The 17730-nt window shown below is 56.2% G+C and overlaps 3 protein-coding genes across 4 annotated transcripts; all 3 read right to left on the bottom strand.

Moving 5' to 3' along the window:
* YPEL3 (yippee like 3) lies at positions 17-3398 on the bottom strand. The gene is made up of 5 exons (XM_018040973.1): positions 3247-3398; positions 2403-2585; positions 2253-2296; positions 1930-2038; positions 17-516 (listed from the first exon to the last, which is right to left on the bottom strand). The coding sequence occupies exons 2-5, from the start codon at positions 2517-2519 to the stop codon at positions 427-429; spliced, it is 360 nt and encodes a 119-aa protein (XP_017896462.1). The 5' UTR covers positions 2520-2585; positions 3247-3398; the 3' UTR covers positions 17-426.
* GDPD3 (glycerophosphodiester phosphodiesterase domain containing 3) lies at positions 4667-10441 on the bottom strand. 2 transcript variants are annotated; one of them, XM_005697667.3, is made up of 10 exons: positions 9913-10441; positions 9593-9635; positions 9227-9362; positions 9093-9138; positions 8815-8933; positions 8643-8732; positions 8207-8340; positions 6772-6831; positions 6614-6665; positions 4667-4862 (listed from the first exon to the last, which is right to left on the bottom strand). In XM_005697667.3, exons 1-10 carry the CDS (start codon positions 10049-10051, stop codon positions 4725-4727), a joined length of 957 nt encoding a protein of 318 aa, XP_005697724.2. In that variant the 5' UTR covers positions 10052-10441; the 3' UTR covers positions 4667-4724. The 2 variants fall into 2 exon arrangements, with proteins under 2 accessions (XP_005697724.2, XP_005697725.2); XM_005697668.3 differs by having other exon boundaries at positions 9563-9635; positions 9913-9985.
* Positions 10823-17689, bottom strand: MAPK3 (mitogen-activated protein kinase 3). Its single transcript, XM_018040780.1, has 9 exons — positions 17421-17689; positions 16211-16393; positions 14186-14375; positions 13907-14023; positions 13531-13645; positions 12791-12922; positions 12499-12608; positions 12257-12410; positions 10823-11459 (listed from the first exon to the last, which is right to left on the bottom strand). Exons 1-8 carry the CDS (start codon positions 17591-17593, stop codon positions 12288-12290), a joined length of 1143 nt encoding a protein of 380 aa, XP_017896269.1. The 5' UTR covers positions 17594-17689; the 3' UTR covers positions 10823-11459; positions 12257-12287.

The raw sequence follows: 17730 nt of genomic DNA, 5'->3' as shown, positions 1-17730 counted from the left end.
CCACATGAGCCTGGGGCTGTCTCCACTCCATTGTTTTATTATGTACAAACGCTACAGAACAAGGGGAGCAGACACGCGTGGGGTAAGAGGGGCCCGGTGGGAGGAGAACGTCACGGGGCAGATGGTGCACTGGGGCCAAGAGAGCAGCACACAGGCCATATCTAGAGGGCAGGCGGGGTAGGAAGGGGTTTAAAAACGAGATCCAAGCCAGCCAGATCGCAGGGAAGTGCGGGGGTGTCGTCCACTTTGTCCACCTTCCGATCTCCCCCCAAGGTCACAGTGCATGCAAATAAAATATATGTACAGGAGCTGGATCCTTCCTCTGTAGGGGGCCTGAGGGTCCAGAGCTCCGTTTGGGTGAAGGGAAGCCAGTGGCGCCCCCTGGCGGCCAGGCCGGGCTGGCGCCACATGCGTCAGGAGCAGGGGTCAGTCCCAGCCGTTGTCTTTGATCATGTGGTTGAGTTCAATGATGTACTTCCCCTCTTTGTACTTCTGGCTGCTCTCGAAGGCCTGTTCCTGAAAGGAGGGAAGAGGCTGTTATGCTTGGAGGTAGGGCAGGGCCTAACCAAAAGGGTAGGGGTTGGGGAGTGGATATGATAAGCCCCATTTTACATATGAGGAAACTATCACCCAAGAAACCAAGCCACCTCCCCACAGACACAGAGCTGGTAAATGGCAGGGCCAGGTATCTCACTAATAGGGGATAGACAGAACTCTCTGGGTGACAGGTACTTTTCAAGTATTAATACTAATGTTGGCTCCAATAGAGAGGATATGGAAGCTTCTCAAAAGTTCCAGGGAATACAAACTGGTAGCCTCAGGACCAATTTTGGCCTATGCATATGTTTTGTTCAACCAACAGAGTTTAATAAAAATAGCTTTCAAATACTAAAACATGGGGAAGGCCATGCTCATTCCATTTGACCAGAATGTCCCCCTCTGGAGACCTACACTGCCCCTTTTGCAGATCCACAGAATCTGCTTGGCCCTGCAAGCACTTGAATTTTTGACCTCTGGATTAGGCCACTTCTTTATTTTACAGAGGTCCAGAGGGGGCAAACCACCTGTCCAGGAACACAGAGCAAATCTGTGGCAGGACCAGGGACTAACTCAGGGCAGGGTTCTGTCTCTGCCTAGGGCATTCAACTCCCAGAGGCACTACAGCCCCAGGAGATGCCCGAGGATTCCTGTCCCTTGCAATTTCCCAAGAGCATCTCCTTTTGCTGCATCTAATCTGATCCCCATAACAACCCTGGGTGTCAGGGGGGTCCCTTTATCTTCCACTACCGATAAGGAAATGAGAGGATAGTGAAATCAGACACTGAACAATCACAGTGGCAATGAGGGCAGTGGAAAAGGAGGCTCATGGACCCAAACTCTGTTGCTGTTGGGTTTTGGGCAACTTCTCTGATCCTCTGAATGGCAATAGGAAGCTGGGGGTCAAGGGTTTGAAGTTTAAAAAAGAGAGAGAGAAAAAATGAGGATTCTGATCCCTGTTCTGTTACTTACCAGCTGTGTGACCTTGGGGAAGTTACCTAACATCTCTGGGCCTTCCTTTCTTCTTCTATAAAGTGGAGATAATAACAGACTACCTACAGGATTGCTGTAATGAGTGAATGAGATAAGATATGCCAAGCATATAACAGTGTCTGGCATATAAGTATTCAATAAACAGTCATTCTGATTATATCCTCATCTCAAAAATGGGAATGCTTGTGGCTGCGAGGAGAAGGATGAGTTAAGAGAAAAACCTTAAAAGCCCTTGTAGGATGTGAGAGGAGAGAACATTGTCAAGGGGTGAAAAGATAAGTTTGACTTGGGTGATTTGGACCTATACACCCTGAAAGATTACCAGATGACTGCTTGTGAGGAGGAGGTGATGTGAGGTCAGGTCAAAGGCTAGCCTGAGGTCAGAGGTCACTGACTCACATATTTCCAGCCCAAAGTGGTCTTGCAGTTTTCACAATGGATGTCAGCGACGGCATGGAGGCCTGTCAGCAGCACCCGCTCCTCGGCTGGCCCACAGCCCACGTTCACCCTGTGGGGACACAGGAGCAGTCCCAGGGAGGGTCCCTCCATCACAAAGCCCCCCTCTAGCTTGGATCCAACTGTATCTGTCCTTAGCACTCAAGAGAAGGGGAAGCACAGCTTCCTACCCAAACCAGGAGACTCTCGAGAGTGTCAGTATGATGGCAGGGGTCACAACTCACAACAGAGGTCAGAGAAAAGAAGATGGGAGAGTGGATACTCACACAGAGTTGAAGAGGTAGGCTCGCCCCTGACTGCCCTGGAAGGACTAAAGAGTGGGAGGGAGAGAGGAAAGGGGTGTCAGGGCTACTGGTGGGGAGCTGCCAGGCAGCCCCTCTAGTCTCCCATTCCAGCCCCAGCTGTGACCTGGTTACCTTGGAGATGAGGTCGTCGTGGTTGGCCAGGTGAGCGCGGCAGTGGGCACAGCTATACCTCCGGTGACAATCATCCAGGTAGGCCTGAAACGTCTTGGGCTTTGAAATCCGCACCATGGCGGGGGCCGGGGGCAGTGGCCCCACGCGGGGAGCGGCCCACGGGGAGCAGAGGGAGCCCAGTGCCTGCAGGGGACGGAGTGGGCTGTCAGGACCCCGGCTACACACATGCAGGCACGCCCTGGGCCACGGGGACTCTCTCTGTCACACTTGGCTGCTGTCTTCTCTCCCCAGAGCCAGCAGCCTCTCCAGGGGCCAGAGCTCTCAGTTTTGACTCATGGAGGAGGCCTCAAGTTGCATCAACGGGGAAACTGAGGCTAGGAGGAGCCCCAAATGAGTCACCCACCTGCTTTCGGCCTCACCCCTGCTGACCTAGCAATTGAAACTGGAGGAAGGGGCTCCAGAATAGATGTCAGTTCTCCGTTTAGGGGGAGCTTGCAAGGGTTGGGGATTGTATGGTCCTTATGACCTCATCTGAACTGCAGGGGTTGGGGGCGACTTCCGTTGAGGTCCAGAGAGTTCACCTGGGGAGAGGATCCCTCACCTGGAGAAGGCAGGAGGCCTCACTGAGGGTGGAGGGTCATCTAGGAGGGGAGGGGCTCTTACCCGGGGGCGCTGAGGCCTTGCCTATGCCAAGGGGATCTTACCTCTATCGCGGAGACTTACCTGAGACCCCGGGGCTCACCTGGGGAGCAGGGGTGGGGGGCGGGCGCCGAGGGAAGGGGCAGTCCTCGCCGCCGGGGCGGGGGCGCGGGGCGACGCGCAGCCCTGACGATGCGGTCCTCACCTCGCCTGGGCGCGCGGGGGTCCGGTCCGCCGGGGTAGCCTGGCCTGGGAGAGGGGGGCGCTCCTGGTGGGCGCCGTCCCCCCCGGCCCGGGTTCGCAGCCGCCGCGACTTGTTTACACCGACACCAGCTGCTGCCGCCGCTGCGGCGGGAGGGGGAGGGGGCCGGCCTCTGGTCCCGGCGGCCGCCGTGACCAATCGGCGTGCAGTATGCAAATGAGGGGGCGCGTCACACAGTGGCCAGCGCAGGCCTGGGCTGCCCTTCCCCCTGCTCCCGGCCCAGGCCGGCCCGGAAATGCGGCTGCGGCCCGAAACCCAGCCGGCCTGCCCCACGCCCGGGCCTGGTCGCCCACCTGGCCTCCCGCGGTCCTCGAAGGGGTGAGGATCTGAGATACCTGACCTGACCTAGCATTAGGAGGAAGATGGTGTCTGGAGTGGACGCACGGCCTCGGGAAACAATAGTCATAATTATCTGCAAACGTTTACCCACTGCTCGTGCATACTCCCTTAAACCCCACAGCAATCGGAGGAGGTAGCTTCTGCTATTGTTTCCATTTTCCTCGGGAGCTGAGGCCCACAGAGGTCCAACAGCTCTCCAAAGCTTATCCAGCTGATAAAGAGGTGAAGTTGAGATTCTCACTTTGGTCCATGGTTCTTGCTATAGCACTAGGGACAGACTCTTGGATGGGAAGAGCTAAAGGTATCCATCCGTGTTAGAACCCTGGAAGCCAGAGCCTCAGAACAAGACCATTCCTACTGTTGTGCATCCCCTCTTCCAGGCAGCCTCCTCGGATGCCCTGCAGGGTTATCAGGCTGGGTTAGCTGTCTTCCCCTTTCTCACCTCCGAACTGGGTTTAAAATGAAAATGTTTAAACATGTCTGCCATATTAGACTTGCCTTGTTCCTTGCCTTGGTCCCAGTACCCAGCCTGGCTTATAGTTGATAATCTTTGTGAAATATGTGATTCATTAAATGAATAGGGTAGTAGGGCCCCAGGGGGTGGAGGAATTGGAGAAGCTTCTGGAGTGGGAGACCTGGGAATGGAATACTGGAATGGCTAAGGTAGCAGATGGGCAGCCATGCCCATCCTCTGAAACCAGGTGAGGTATGCTCGTTGGGGCAAGTCAGGGCCTTTGCTGTGTGCTTGGGGCTCTTAATGTCCTCAGGAGAATGGACCCATTGTCTGTGGCTCTGAAGGTGCAGGGGGCCTTGCAAGGGACATTCCTGAGTATAGTGGAGGCCAGGTTGGCACAGGGTGTGGCATTACTCTCAAACTGGAATGTTGTGGAACCAGTGGCTCAGGGTGGTTGAGGGCCTCAGATTGTGGCCCTCAGCTGGCCTCTTCCGTCACAAGCTGCCATCTTTGTAGTCTTCTAGAATCTACCCACCCCCACCCCCGTCCCCTCAAGCACAAAAACGTGACTGAGAAGAATATATTTATTGGGGAAGAGAAACAGAGGAGAGGGTGAGGAACCTGTACGTTAGGAGGCTAGGGCAGGTGGTCCACGGCTGTCCAGGTAGCACCTCAGGGCTGTTGGGTAATCAGTTATGACTCCAGTGGCCCCCAGGTTGAAGGCTGCTTCGAAGTCTGACTCTTCATTAAGGCACCAAAATACCACCTGGGGGGAGGGAGGAGCTTGAAGTTTCCCAACAACTACCGGGCACTCCCCCTTGTATCCAGACGCTGGAGCTGATCCTTACATTTTCAGGAATTTTGCAAACTGGTTATTAAATACAGCCTCCTTTTTTTTTGGCAGGGCGTGGGGGCATCTCCAGTTCCTCAACCAGGGATTGAACCCACACCCCTGCAGTGGAAGTGCCGAGTCTCAACCACTGGACCACCAGGGAAGTCTAAACTCAGTCATTATTAAGTATTACATAAACTTACAATTCAATAAATTATATTCAAAACAAAGGTAATAAACACTCAAAACTCATCACTTCCTGATTACTACATTTGATTCCATGTTCTGGAAGTCACCTACCTCTATTGAATGTGTAAGATGGAAATGCTATATAATGTATTATGCTACCACATGATATATCTCTTCCCAACTCCGTTCACTGAATTCATGTTGGTAGCCTGAAATCTGCCAAGGTGGGAGTGTATACAGCAAGGAAATTACCTAATGTTCAAATCAAGGCTTCCCTCCCCCCACATCCCCAAGTTAGTAGTGGAACATTTACCAGCCTGCCCATATCTCCCAACCTGCCCCTATCTGCTGCTGCTCAGATTGTATCTTCCCTGCCTCCTGAGTCCTCTCCTGTGGGCCCTGAAGCAGGTGGAGACGGTATCTGTAGCCTGGGCTAAGTCACTGGCTGGACCTCTCAGTTTCTTATTTTGACAAATCAGAGTGACAGTCCAACTGTCCGGAGTTACAGTGAAGATGGCAGAGCAGGCTAATCTGAAAGAGCTATGTCATCCCCAGGCCTCACTTACCCCCACATCCAATCAGTGGCCGAGTCTGGGCCTGTGTGTGACTTAACCCTTCCATCCATCCTCGCTGCTGCCACCTAAGCCCCAGTCCCGTCAGTGGCAGCATCAGCTACCCAGTGACTGCCTCCACACTGGCCTCACAATCCCTCCTCCACGTGGTGGCTGGCTGGAGTGACCCTCACTCGACAAGGCTCCATTCAATCAGGTCTCTCCCCTGCTTACGGCCCTCAAAAACATCCCTTCCCTTTGTGTTGAAGTCTGAGTTCTTCACTGAGGTTCCCGGGCTACCTTCTCCAGGTCCCTGGTGCCACTTTCTCCAGACTGCAGGCTGGTGGGACCCCTCAGTTCCTCTGCGGGCCTCTTGCTTCTCCTGACGTTCCCACACACTGAGCCTCCTGCCAAGACACTCTCCCCTTCCTCTCCCTGCGAGCCGGCTCCTCGTTTCTTCTAGAAGCTCTTCTCTGGCCCCACAGATGACAGCACTCTGTCCCCTTTCTGCCCACCGGCTGCCCCTGTAATGCCTGCTTTTCCTCTCCTGCCCCTGATGGTACGCTCTCTGCTCCTTCCCCAGGACCACAGTGCCTGTGGTCTGAACACAGTCAGTTCTCAACCAAGGCTTGCTACTTAAATGACCTGGTCAGAGCTGATGCTCGGGGACAGGAGTGGGTGGGCTGATCTGATCTTTCCCTGGACCCCCTGGTCTCTTCCCAGCCCCCTTCATCAGGGATCAGGACAGTTCCATACACCATCACCATCACAGTGACTAGCCTTTACCAAGCATTTACTAGGTATCGCCTACATAGCCACAGGAGTTTAAAACATCATTATCCCCATTTTACAGTTGAAGAAACCGAGACTCAGTGACCTGCCAAGTGACCCAGCCAGTCAGAAGCAGAGCCAGCAGGCCCATGCTATGAACAACCACTCGCTCACCTGCACCCCTCGCTGCTGCAGGTGTTGGATCAGACTCTTCCTCATGATGAGCCTGGAGGGGAGCAGGGTCACAAAGGTCATGATGAGAGGGGACTAAGTGGAAGGGCGGTGACGGGTCTCTGTGGGGACACCCCACCCAGCCTTCTCGCCCACCTCACCATTTGGCAACCACGGCCGCCAGTTGATTCAGCCCTGAGCGGGAAAACGGGAAGTAGGTCCTGTGGAGAAGTGGTGGTGTGGTCAGCCCCTGGGGTCTCTCTCTGTCACAGGGGTGGGGTGGGATGGGGTGGTAGTGACCCTTCGAGCAGTCTCACCCCACTCCTTCTGGAAGAACCTCTGTGGTTGCGCAGAGGAATAAGTCACCCACTGCTCGGTGGCTTTGAGGGTATGCCTCTGCCCTCACTGTTTTACAGAACACAGACTTAAGAGAATGAAAGTGACCTGCCTGACGTCACACAGCCCATCCATGGTGGGGCTGGGGCCACGACCCAGCAAGATTCCCAAACTGGAGAGGCAGTCTGGAGTTCCTCATGGTTAGGGCTGACCAATTTCAAGCACTTCGCAGGTCAGCTATTGGTCCCTGATTGCCCCACTCTGACTTTAGAGGCTGTTACAGTGCTCCGGAGCAGGGTCTGTGTGCTGTGTGACCTTGGGCAAATTACAGAACCTCTCTGAGCCTCAGATCCTCCATGGGTCCTGTGGGGCCATAATTCCTGTATCTCCTGGGGGTGGTAAGAGGTAAGGCTCAAATAAACTAAAGGATGTGGAAACACCTTGCAAACCCTGGATAAAACGTGATATACACCAAGTTCTGCAGTAAAATGATCTCTTTGTGGGATGGGGGGTAGGGGTGGGGGGGTTGGCTGGGAGCTTCCCTGAAGACAACAGAGAAGAGTAGAAAGCACTGGGACAGCTACAGAGAGGGCTCAGAAGGCAAAGGAAGGGTCCCAGAGGGAGAGCTGGCAAAGTATCCAAATTCCTGCTACTTTGTTCAGCTGTTACTTTGTTAATCCTTATCTCCAGGCAGGAAAATGCCTTTCTGTTTGAGAATCAGAGAGTGATGCTATAATTAATAACTATCTCCCCAAGCAGACCGTAAGCAAGAATCAGAGAGTGATGCTATAATTAATAACTATCTCCCCAAGCAGACTGTAAGCTCGTGGAGGGCCCTACCCCACTCACATTGGTGTTATTTACTAGTGCAAGTGCACGTGAAACAGAGTAGGCATTCAAGATATTTGTTGGATGGATGGATGAATAAATGCACCCTTGTCCTAAAACTCCATCCACATTATCACATATTTACATAGAAGTTTTTTGGAGGGGTTGGTATTCATGAATGTTTGGTGAGAACCATTATCTTCAAAAGCCCCTGTGGGTGATCCTTGAGGGTAGTCAGGGATCTGGGGACATTGGGATCTCCTGCTTTACATGGGGCCCTGCACAATCGGGTTTGAGGTGGGGGATATTTCTCTTTTTGTGAAACTTAATTTTATATCACAGTAGAGTTGATTAGCAATGTGTTAATTTTAGGTTTCTGGGGCCAGAAGCCTGGGGGAGGATTTGGAAGATAGATGGGGACCTAGTAGGTACCTGTTGATGATGGTCGGCAGGAAGCAGATGAGGAACTTCTCAGGGATGGAGATGAAGGGCAGCAGCCCCAGGTAATAAAACAGCAGCACCCAGAACCCTCGGCTCAGTGTGAAGGAGGTGGGCATCTCAGGGTTCTAGGAGGCAAGAGGAAGTAAGGAGAGGGATCAATCTGTTCCAGGGGGAGCAGAGAGGCTTGGGCTGCGGGGGAAACAATTTTTGACATTCAGGAAACCCTACCACCTGCAGGAGCAAAGCCACATCTGGGCCCAGCCGTTCCAAGCCCTGTCCCTCTGGAATGACTCTGCTCACACACTTCCCCTGCCTCCCCCAGCCCTATCCCTGGAGACCCTGCTCAGGGCTCCTCCAGCACCCCCAGACCCCCCTGGCCTAGGCTGCCTGGGGAGGCACAGAGGTGCAGAGAGGGATGGGGACTCACAGCAGCCTTGCATTTCTTCATGATGGAGCTCTTCTCCGAGGCCCAGATGGTGATTTCGTTGCGGTCATAGTGCCTCACCAGGCCTGCTATCTGGGAGGAGGACGGGGAGGGGAGGGGGAGTCAGGCCTCCGTCCAGCCCTGGGCCTGCGCCCAGCCCTGCCTGCACCACCACCTTGTGAATGAGCTCTTCATTTCGCTCTTTGACTTCCACACTCATGGGCGTCTGCGGGAACCTCCGGAATAAGTCCTCCAGACGCACCATGTGCCGGTCGGCCCCGCGTGCAAAGTGGCCTGGGGGTGGTGGGGAGAAGGATGGGAGGAGAATTGCTGGGATGGGGACGAGAGCCCAGGGGCAGGGGATGGGTCCCAGAGGAGAAGAGGAGGCAGGAGGTTGAGGCGGGGACCCCACTCCAGTAGGCGCAGCCTAGCGCTCACAGCCCACGCTCTTACCTGGTGAGAAATAGACCTCTAGCTCTTCCTTTAAGAGGGGCAGGTCCTAGGGAGAGCAGGGAGCAAGTCACCAGGAGGGGCGTGGAGGGGGGTTTGGTTCTCTGGGCACAGTGGGGGGCTGCGGCAAAGCCCACCTCAAAGTTTAGGCTGCCCACGTCCCTGTTCACACCTGTCTGGCGGAACAGGTTTTTGTCATGTGACACCACCACCACGCCGTCCCGAGTCAGGTGGCAGTCGAGCTCCAGGAGGTCCGCTCGCTGGGCCATGGAGCTACAAGAGCGAAGGTCAGTAAGTGGCTGGGGGACAGGGATGAGCCAGATGGCAGGGTGGTGGGGAGGCTGAGGGGAACATCAGGTCTGGCCAGATGTGCAGGCAGTGCACTGCGCAACTCCCGGGGGCTCCAGTCACCCAGATCAGGAAGTGGATGGCACCCCTTAGCATCATGCCTCACACAGCTGGCACAACCTTACCCAGCAGCATGGCTGGGCAGGTGGACTCACTTCTCCATGGCCTCCATGGTGTTCTCCAGGCGCTCTCCAGACCCTGTGTGGGGCAGCTGGCGTGGGTTCCTGGGGCCTGGCCTCCCTCCCCCCACACCCCCTGCCCCTTGCCTCATCACTTCCAGTCAGGACAGGTTGAACGGCTCCTTTTTCCCTATTCAATCTCTTGCCCTGCCATCCTTATCTCCGCCTACCTTGAACTCTGCCCTCCCTTTAACATCCTGCCCTTGGGACCTAGCCCTCTCTGCTGCCCACCTGCCTCGCAGTCCTCACTCCATCCTCAGGAGTGGCCACCCCGTGCCTATCCCAGGCCAGCTCACCTCCGCGGTGGGCCCCCAGGCGGGGACGGAAGGCTGGAACCCAAGGTGTGTGCAGCAGGCGAGGTCGGCGCAGGAAGAAGAAGGACAGCATGACATAGCTGCCCAGGGCGGGCAGGGCGTAGTAGAGCAGAGGGCTCATGGCCACGCCACCTCTCCAGGCTCCGGCAGCCGTGGAGCTCAGCTTTTCCCAGTGGACTGTGCTGCTTCACTGACTGCCTGGCTGATGTAGGCTGACTCCACCACCGGCCGCCACCACACCCCTAGGGACCTGCTGAGCCTGCTGCTGGCTGGAGGCCAGAGTGCAGGGCTGAGCTGGGAATGGGGTAGAGGCAGGAGAAGAGACCAGGCAGCTCTGCGCCTCGCACACTAGGCCCTTCGCACAGCCCAGCCTCCCTGTCTCCGTGGCCACACCAGGGAAATCAAGTCAACCCTCCCCCCGGCAGGTCCACTACCACACTCCACCTTCCCACTGGTGCCTGTTGCCAGAGTATATATACATCCCTTGCCGTTTCCAGAGAATCTGGGGGTGTGCAGGGTGTCCCTGAGTCACTCTAGAATCATCTCCAGCCAGTTAGACAGGAAGCCATCACAGAGGGGACAGGACAATGAATAAGGGGGAACTGACCCCGACTCAACAGACATGAATTGGAGCAAACTCTGCGAGAGAGTAAAAGACAGAGGAGCCTGGCAGGCTGCAGTCCATGAGGTCACAAGGAGCTGGACACGAATTAGTGACTGAACAACAAGACCCCATTCTGGCCAGGAGTCTAGATCCCACTCCCATCCTCAACCCTGGCCAGCGGGGGAGCCTAAGGCCACCATGCCGGGTAAAGCATCGGGCTGGAGAGTCAGCGCTCCGGGCAGCAAGGGTGAGGGTCAGGGCGTCGGCGAACAGAGAGCGAGCCAGGGCCATCCATAGACACATCTCTATATTTATATATTAGATACAGGCACAGGGGTGGGCGGGGGCCCTGGGCGCTCCACAGGCCCCCACCTCCACTTCTGTTCACCCACACACGGAAGCAGCAGGGATGTTAGATGTGGCAGCTTTGTAGGGGAGGGGTTGAGACCTGGGCCCCCGCTCCTCAGGGATACTAGCCCTTGAGCCTTAGGAATGTTCCTTCAGGGAAAACAGGGTGGGGTTTTAACGAGGCGAGGGGCAGGGCTGACCCTGAGTCCCAACTCATGTCCTCCTCGCCCCTCCCCCACCGCCCTCAGTCAGTCCGGGGCAACCAGAGCCCTTGGATTCCAGAACTATCAGAGACTGGGAGAGCTGGGCAGACAGAGGCAGAGCAGCAGAGGGGAATTTGCTTTGGGGCCACCTGAGCCCCTCAGGTCCTGGGCTGGGGGCGGGGAGGTGGGCAGGAGGAGGAAAGGAAGGGCGTGTTGGCCTGCCTGAGGCAGGACGCCTGAGCGAAGCGAAGGGAGGTGGCCAGGCCCGCCCTCCACCCCGACCTGGGCTGTTGCGGGGGGGTGGGGGGTCTGGGCTGGGTACACGGTCCATTTTCTAACAGTCCAGCAGGGGAGGGGCAGGCAGGAGGCAGGGCCTAGACAAAAAGGTAGGCAGGAAAGGAACCATTAGCGCCCGGTGGCTGACCTACCTGAGCCCCACCCTCACTTCCCTCCTATCACCTTGCGGCTGGGTGGCATGCAGCTGGCTTTCCTTATCTGTCAGTGCGGGTAATATTAATACCCATTTCAAGGTACTGCTATCGGGACTAAGTGAATTGATACAAGCAAACGTCTTGCAGGAATTTCATTATCAGGCTGTCTCCAGGAGACTGAGGCGCGGCAAGGTGAGGTGTCTTGCACAATATCACACAGCCCTTATGAAGTAGCAGAGCCGGGCTTTGAACTCGGGTGTGTCTGCCTTACTGTTATCAGGCTACAGCTGGCCAAAGACAGACAGGAAATGAGAGGAGGGCCGCACAGCAGTGTGGGTGTAGCCCCAGCCAGGTTCCCGCAGGTGTGTGAACTGCTGATCTGGACACCAGGTGAGAAAAAGCCTGGCATGTGGGTCAGGCTGGGTGCTGCTGGCTCCTCCCAAAGCAATTACTGCTCCCCCTGCCTCTCTGCCTGCCCTGGGGGAGCCAAACCCTGGCTCCGTTTCCTCAGGTGGATGAGGGGGGCCCTTTGTGACCTGGGGCTGGAGTCTGCAAGATGTTGACATGGGGGAGACATACGGGGCTGGGGACCACAGGTCTGTGGCCAAGGCAGGCTGTAGCCCTTCTGTTGCCACCAAACACGTGGCTCGTGGATGTGAGCAGGCTTGGTGACCGTATGGAGGCATGTTGGGCATTCTCGTCGCAGGGTGAATCTGTGCAGGGGTGGGGGAGGCACTCACCAGGCCCCAGGAGCAGAGGCAGCCAGCCAGGTTAGGAGGCCTCCAGCACCCCAGGCTGGAAGCGGGCTGTCTCCTGGAAGATGAGCTCCTTCAGTCGTTCCTTGGGTAGATCATCCAGCTCCATGTCGAAGGTGAAAGGTTCCTCGGCCACTGGCTGGGGTGGCAAAGTGGGGTGGCTCAGGGCAGGGACCGAGGGAAGACCCCCGTCCACCTGTCAGCCCTGCCACTAGTGGCTGGCCCACCTCATCCGTTGGGTCATAGTACTGCTCCAGGTAGGGGTGAGCCAGCGCTTCTTCCACTGTGATCCGTTTGTTGGGGTTAAAGGTCAACATCCGGTCCAGCAGGTCAAGAGCTAGGAAGTGCAGGGGTCAGAGGTCAAAGGGAAGGTCAGAGAAACTCTCGGAAGCACTACTTGGCTTCTCTGTGTTCAGAGGCTTGTTGGTCCAGAGGCCTCTGTGTCCCAGAAAGCCGCTGGGCTCTTGTACCTTCCTCTACACCCAGTTTTTATTATACAAGTTCCCAAGTCTCTCTCACCTTTGGGGTCTGACTTAGGAAAAAGCTTGGCCCAGGCCACCTTGGTCTTGGAGGGCAGAGACTGCAGGTAGTTTCGGGCTTTCATGTTGATGATACAGTTCAGGTCCTCCTGGGATGGGGAGCCCAGAATACCTGTGGGTAGGGCAGGTGACTTGGTAAGCAATCTCTCCCTTCTGGGAACAGAAGGAGCCAAGAATAAGAGCCCTCCGCCAACCTGCTCCAGGCCAACCATTATCTCCCAGCCAATACTATGGGGGTGAAGAGCAGGGGGTCTGGATCGGGCAGCCCCAGGTTTAAATCCTGGCCCGAGCACTTCCTAAGTGTGGGGTGTATGGAGCCTTGCTTTTCCCATCTATCAAATGGGGACAGTATCTGTAACTCAGTGAAACACTGTGAATGCTGTAGGGGCTCCTGGACCACACATGGTGGTCCCCTTGACCTGACTCCTGTGGACTCACTGACCCTGAAATGAAGTCGCTCAGTTGTGTTCAACTCTTTGCGATCCTATGGACTATATATAGCCTGCCAGGCTCCTCCGTCCATGGGATTTTCCAGGCAATACCATTTGGGTTGCCATTTCCTTCTCCAGAGGATCTTCCTGACCCAGGGATGGGTCCCGGGGTCTCCTGCACTGCAGGCACACTCTTTACCTTCTGAGCCACCTGGGAACTTTGACCCTAAAGAAATCTCACCTCCAGTAAGCAAGTTTCCCTCCCACTCAGCTGGCCAATACCCCCTACCCAGAATGTGGTTGAGCTGGTCCAGGTAGTGCTTGCCGGGGAAGATGGGCCGGTTGGAGAGCATCTCAGCCAGAATGCAGCCCACAGACCAGATGTCGATGGACTTGGTGTAGCCCTGGGGAGGAGGAGAAAAGTGGTGGACTCCTGGGCCAAGCTGGCACCCCTGACCCTAGGGTCAACACCAGCCAGGGAGGCAGAGGGCAGAGGCCTGGGGAGTGAATCCTCAGTTTCTTTCCATAGCCCAAGGACCAGAATAATGTGACAAGGCCCAGAAGGGACACTTCCTGCATCATGAGGGTCAGTGCTGGACTCAGAGGTGGCTCCAGGGCTTTCTGGGATCTGGTCTCTTCCCTTCACGGGTGGGTGGGCCCCCTACCTTGGAGTTAAGCATGATCTCTGGGGCCCGGTACCAGCGTGTGGCCACATATTCCGTCAAGAAGCCAGTGTGGTCATGCTCGGGATCAGCAATCCGGGCAAGACCGAAATCACAGATCTAGAATGCAAACCAGGCTGCTGAGCTCAGTGCTCAAGGCCTCCTGGGCCCAACCAATCCTATCGCCCATGTCTCTCCTACCCATGGCAGGAAGGGGACTACTGGTCACCCTGAAGCCTGAGACCCCAGGGGCAGAAGGAGACAGGCACGCAACCCTCAGACCTTAAGGTCGCAGGTGGTGTTGATGAGCAGGTTGGAGGGCTTTAAATCCCGGTGGAGCACGTTGGCGGAGTGGATATACTTCAGGCCCCGCAGGATCTGGTACAGGAAGTAGCATACATGGTCGTTGCTCAGCTGCTGGCTTTTGAGCAATTTGTACAGGTCTGTCTCCATCAGGTCCTGCACGATGTAGCTGAGGTGGGTGCCAGAGGCCCCCCAGGTGGGGGCAGTGGGAGGCAGTTGGTTAAGAAGAACAGACTCTGCTGACCAGGTTTCACATCCCTCCAGCTGATGCCCCTGGGACTCAACAGATCTGCCAGCTCATATCATGAGCTGGGCAAGGCCCGCACTTAGCAGGTGAACTCAAGGCCTCTGCTGGATCTCAGCTGGTGACCCTGAGCCAAGCGTCTCAGTTCTATAGCCTCAGTCTCCCTACTGAGAAAATGGGGATAATAAACTGGGAAGCAGGAGAACGTGCCAGCTAAGAGCAGTAACTCTGGAGTTCACCTGCCAGTGTCAATCATGCCTGCACTGTTCATCCATTCACTTTAGGAACTCAAGCCCCATCTGCGCCTCTCTTCCTCATCTGTAAAGCGGAAAAAAAATCCTTTTTAGAGAGTGGTGGTAAAGATTAGTTGAGAGATGACCCAGGCAGTGCAGCCAGCTTGGTGCCTGGCACGTTGTAAATGTTCGGCAAATGTGAACTAGTATTGCTGTTATAAAAGCCTGAGCCACATGGCTGTTGAGAAGGTTAAATGAGATTATGTATGAACACCATCTGGCAGGCAATAAATGTTTGCTTAAAAATAAATGCCTGCCTTATGGGGATGGTTTGTGCAAGACGAATGAGGAGAAACTTCCCAGCGGCACGCTCCTACTCCGGGGGCTTGGCCCTACACCCGAAGACAGAGGAGTAAATGTCCTTTTATACTCTAAGATAAAAAAAGAATTAAACATAAACAAACAAATAAACGTCACGTGGGTTGTTTCTGAAAGACTCAGTTATGGCTGTCTTTCAGAGTCAGCCTCAAAAGGGCCTTCCGAGAACACCTGGACCAACCCTGCTATTTTAAAGATGAAGAGGCCCGGCATGCTGCAGTGACTTGGTTAAGGTCACACGACAAGCTGAGGGTGAGTGTGGAAGTTTCCTGCCCACAGTTTGTGGTGGGGGCTGCAAACAGTGCAGTACAGATCACCGCTCTTGGGGGAAGGACTGGGATGGTGGGGGTGGGTGGGGCAGGGGAGAGGTGACGGGTGTAAAAGCTCCTAACAGAGCCAGGCAGGAAGTGGATCCACAAACTAGGAAAGCAATGTGTGTGTGTGGGTCGGGGGGGCCACAAAGGCAGGTCTGTTCCTCCCTGGGCAAGGTACGAGTCCACAGGTGACTGGGGTGGGACTCTGAGCAGGAAGTCCCAGAGAGGGGACAGGTTCTCGTCTGGGGGAGGGGAAGAGGCAGCCACAGAAGCACTTGATTTTATTTCAGTTTTCTGAGCCTCAGTTTCCTCATCTTTGAAATGGAGCTGCTGAGACCCATCTCCTAGGGCAGTTGGGAGTTAGAATAGGAAATGTCAAAGCACTCGGCTTGAGCTGCACCAGACTCACAGCAGGCCCTTAAAACAGGGCAGTGTTCTTCCCGCCTGCCTTCCTGCCAGTCTGAGGACCCAGAGAAACAAGAACTGCCATCAGTTAAACAAAAGAGCTGACTGTGGGCAGAGGCTGGATCTCCTCACAGAATTGCCGATGTCAGAGGACAAAGCTTCCACAGGGCTCATCTTGCCCAGCCCCCTACGAAGCCAAGATCGAGAGAACAGACTTGCCCAAGGCCACACTGCCTGGCCGCAGCAGGCCAGGATTCATCTGAGGCCTCTCTGCCTTCTTACACTGTGGCCTCTTGACCGCTGGAAAGTTTCCTTTACTGGGTTTGTTTGGAGGGAGGTTGGGAAGAAGGGAAGAGAAAACAAGCCCCCGTTCTCCCAGCCCGGCTCTGAGGCTGGGCCTGGCCAGTCGTCTGGCCCAGGTGAAGGATACACATCCCTCATGGCTTCCAGGGTGGGTGCTCGCAGAATGTCTCGGATACCAATGACGTTCTCATGGCGGAAGCGCAGCAGAATCTGAATCTCTCGCAACGTGCGCTGGCAGTAGGTCTGATGCTCAAAGGGGCTGATCTTCTTGATGGCCACTCGAGTCTTGCGCACATGGTCGTAAGCTGAGCTGAGAGGGCCAGAGAGATGTTGGTGTCCAGGCCCAGTGGCCCCACCCAGGCCTTGGCAGGGCGGGGAGGGAGCAGGAGAGGGCTCTGGCCAGTCATAAACAATGCTGGTTCCTTCCTGCTGTGAAGGCCTGGGATCTCCAGGGAGAAAGCTGGGGACCAGCCAGCCAGCCCTTCGGTGACTTCACAAACAGAGGAAGAGACTGACCGCTCACTGACTTCCCCTCTCCTCAACCCTTTCCATTCGAGCTGCCCTGACCCCTCATCCTCCCCTTCCCACGATGGGCTCCCTTAAGCCAAGATGGGTCCAGGGGGTGGGAGATGTGGAGGACTGGACAATGAGGCAAATACAGTGAGAAGGAGGGAGTCGGAGGAGGGACTGGAGAGAAGGGAGAGGCAGGGCCGGGGCGGGTGTCAGGGGGAGGTTCCTGGGCAGCAGAGCTATGTCCAGCTGAACAAAGGCCCAGAGCACCCAGTGCGGATAGGAGAACTCACAGACCCCTCCTAAAAGTTGCAGGAAGGTGTTCCTGGACCCCTCATGGCTCACTGGGTCCCTGGCCCCAGGCCCAAAGCCCCACCCCACCCCACCCAGCCCTGAGCTTTGCTCTTTTTTCCCAAACTCCTTGGCAAGCCTCACTGGGGGGTGATCCAGGGCATCCTCTCCCCAGTGAGGGGACCCTCTCTCCTTCTTCACTAAGGATATCACCTCCCCAAGAAGACTAATTCTCTTCTCCTCACCCCGTGATTATGGGGTCCCCAAGGTCCCCAGAGCTCCCCCACATACACTTAGATGCCCTACCCTTCATTATTGAATAGTCAGTTCAAAGCTCCCAAACCTCCTCTCCTGAGACCTTACGCAGTGACCCCCTCCCCCAGAAAGCACTCAAAGGCCCTCTGCCTGGGACGCTCCCCAGCCTCTTGAAGCCCCAGCTTCTTCAGGATGCTCAGAGTCCGCAAGGCCCAGAGAGCTCTCAGCACCCCTCTCCGCCCCCTCCCCCGAGACGCCCCCTCCCCCAAAACGCCCCTCACCTGACCATGCCGTACGCGCCCTCGCCGATGTACTGCAGCTGCGTGTAGCGCGGGCCCACGTCGAACGGCTGCCCCTTTACTATCTCCACCTCCCCCGGGACCCCCGGGCCGACCCCATCAGTTCCCCGGGGCTCCCCGCCCCCGCCCCCCTGAGCCGCCGCCGCCGCCGCCATCTCCACTCCTCCCCTCCCGCCCGCCCGCCTCCCCCCGGCGGCCCCGCCCGAGGCCCCGCCCCTTCCCGCCCGCCCTCTCACCCGCGGAGCCGCGCGCGCCAGGCCCCGCCCCCTCCCGCCCCCGCGGCGTCACGTGA

Source organism: Capra hircus, chromosome 25 (assembly GCF_001704415.2).
Source record: "Capra hircus breed San Clemente chromosome 25, ASM170441v1, whole genome shotgun sequence".
Lineage (NCBI taxonomy): Eukaryota > Metazoa > Chordata > Mammalia > Artiodactyla > Bovidae > Capra > Capra hircus.
The sequence above is the reverse complement of the archived record's forward strand: the minus strand, read 5'-3'. Positions and strand labels throughout refer to the sequence as shown.

What these genes read in the sequence shown, in the direction of transcription:
- YPEL3 (XM_018040973.1), bottom strand. Translation starts at nt 2,519, where the DNA reads ATGGTGCGGATTTCAAAGCCCAAGACGTTTCAGGCCTACCTGGATGAT. An exon ending in ACGACGACCTCATCTCCAAG is followed by an intron (nt 2,297 to 2,402) that starts GTAACCAGGTCA and finishes CCCACTCTTTAG; the next exon opens with TCCTTCCAGGGCAGTCAGGG. An exon ending in CCACTTTGGGCTGGAAATAT is followed by an intron (nt 517 to 1,929) that starts GTGAGTCAGTGA and finishes CCCTCCTTTCAG; the next exon opens with GAACAGGCCTTCGAGAGCAG.
- GDPD3 (XM_005697667.3), bottom strand. Translation starts at nt 10,051, where the DNA reads ATGAGCCCTCTGCTCTACTACGCCCTGCCCGCCCTGGGCAGCTATGTC. An exon ending in TGAAGAAATGCAAGGCTGCT is followed by an intron (nt 8,341 to 8,642) that starts GTGAGTCCCCAT and finishes CTTGCCTCCTAG; the next exon opens with AACCCTGAGATGCCCACCTC. An exon ending in TGCAGCAGCGAGGGGTGCAG is followed by an intron (nt 4,863 to 6,613) that starts GTGAGCGAGTGG and finishes CCCTCCCCCCAG; the next exon opens with GTGGTATTTTGGTGCCTTAA.
- MAPK3 (XM_018040780.1), bottom strand. Translation starts at nt 17,593, where the DNA reads ATGGCGGCGGCGGCGGCGGCTCAGGGGGGCGGGGGCGGGGAGCCCCGG. An exon ending in GGCGCGTACGGCATGGTCAG is followed by an intron (nt 16,394 to 17,420) that starts GTGAGGGGCGTT and finishes TGGCCCTCTCAG; the next exon opens with CTCAGCTTACGACCATGTGC. An exon ending in CTGGAAGCCATGAGGGATGT is followed by an intron (nt 14,376 to 16,210) that starts GTATCCTTCACC and finishes CACCCACCTCAG; the next exon opens with CTACATCGTGCAGGACCTGA.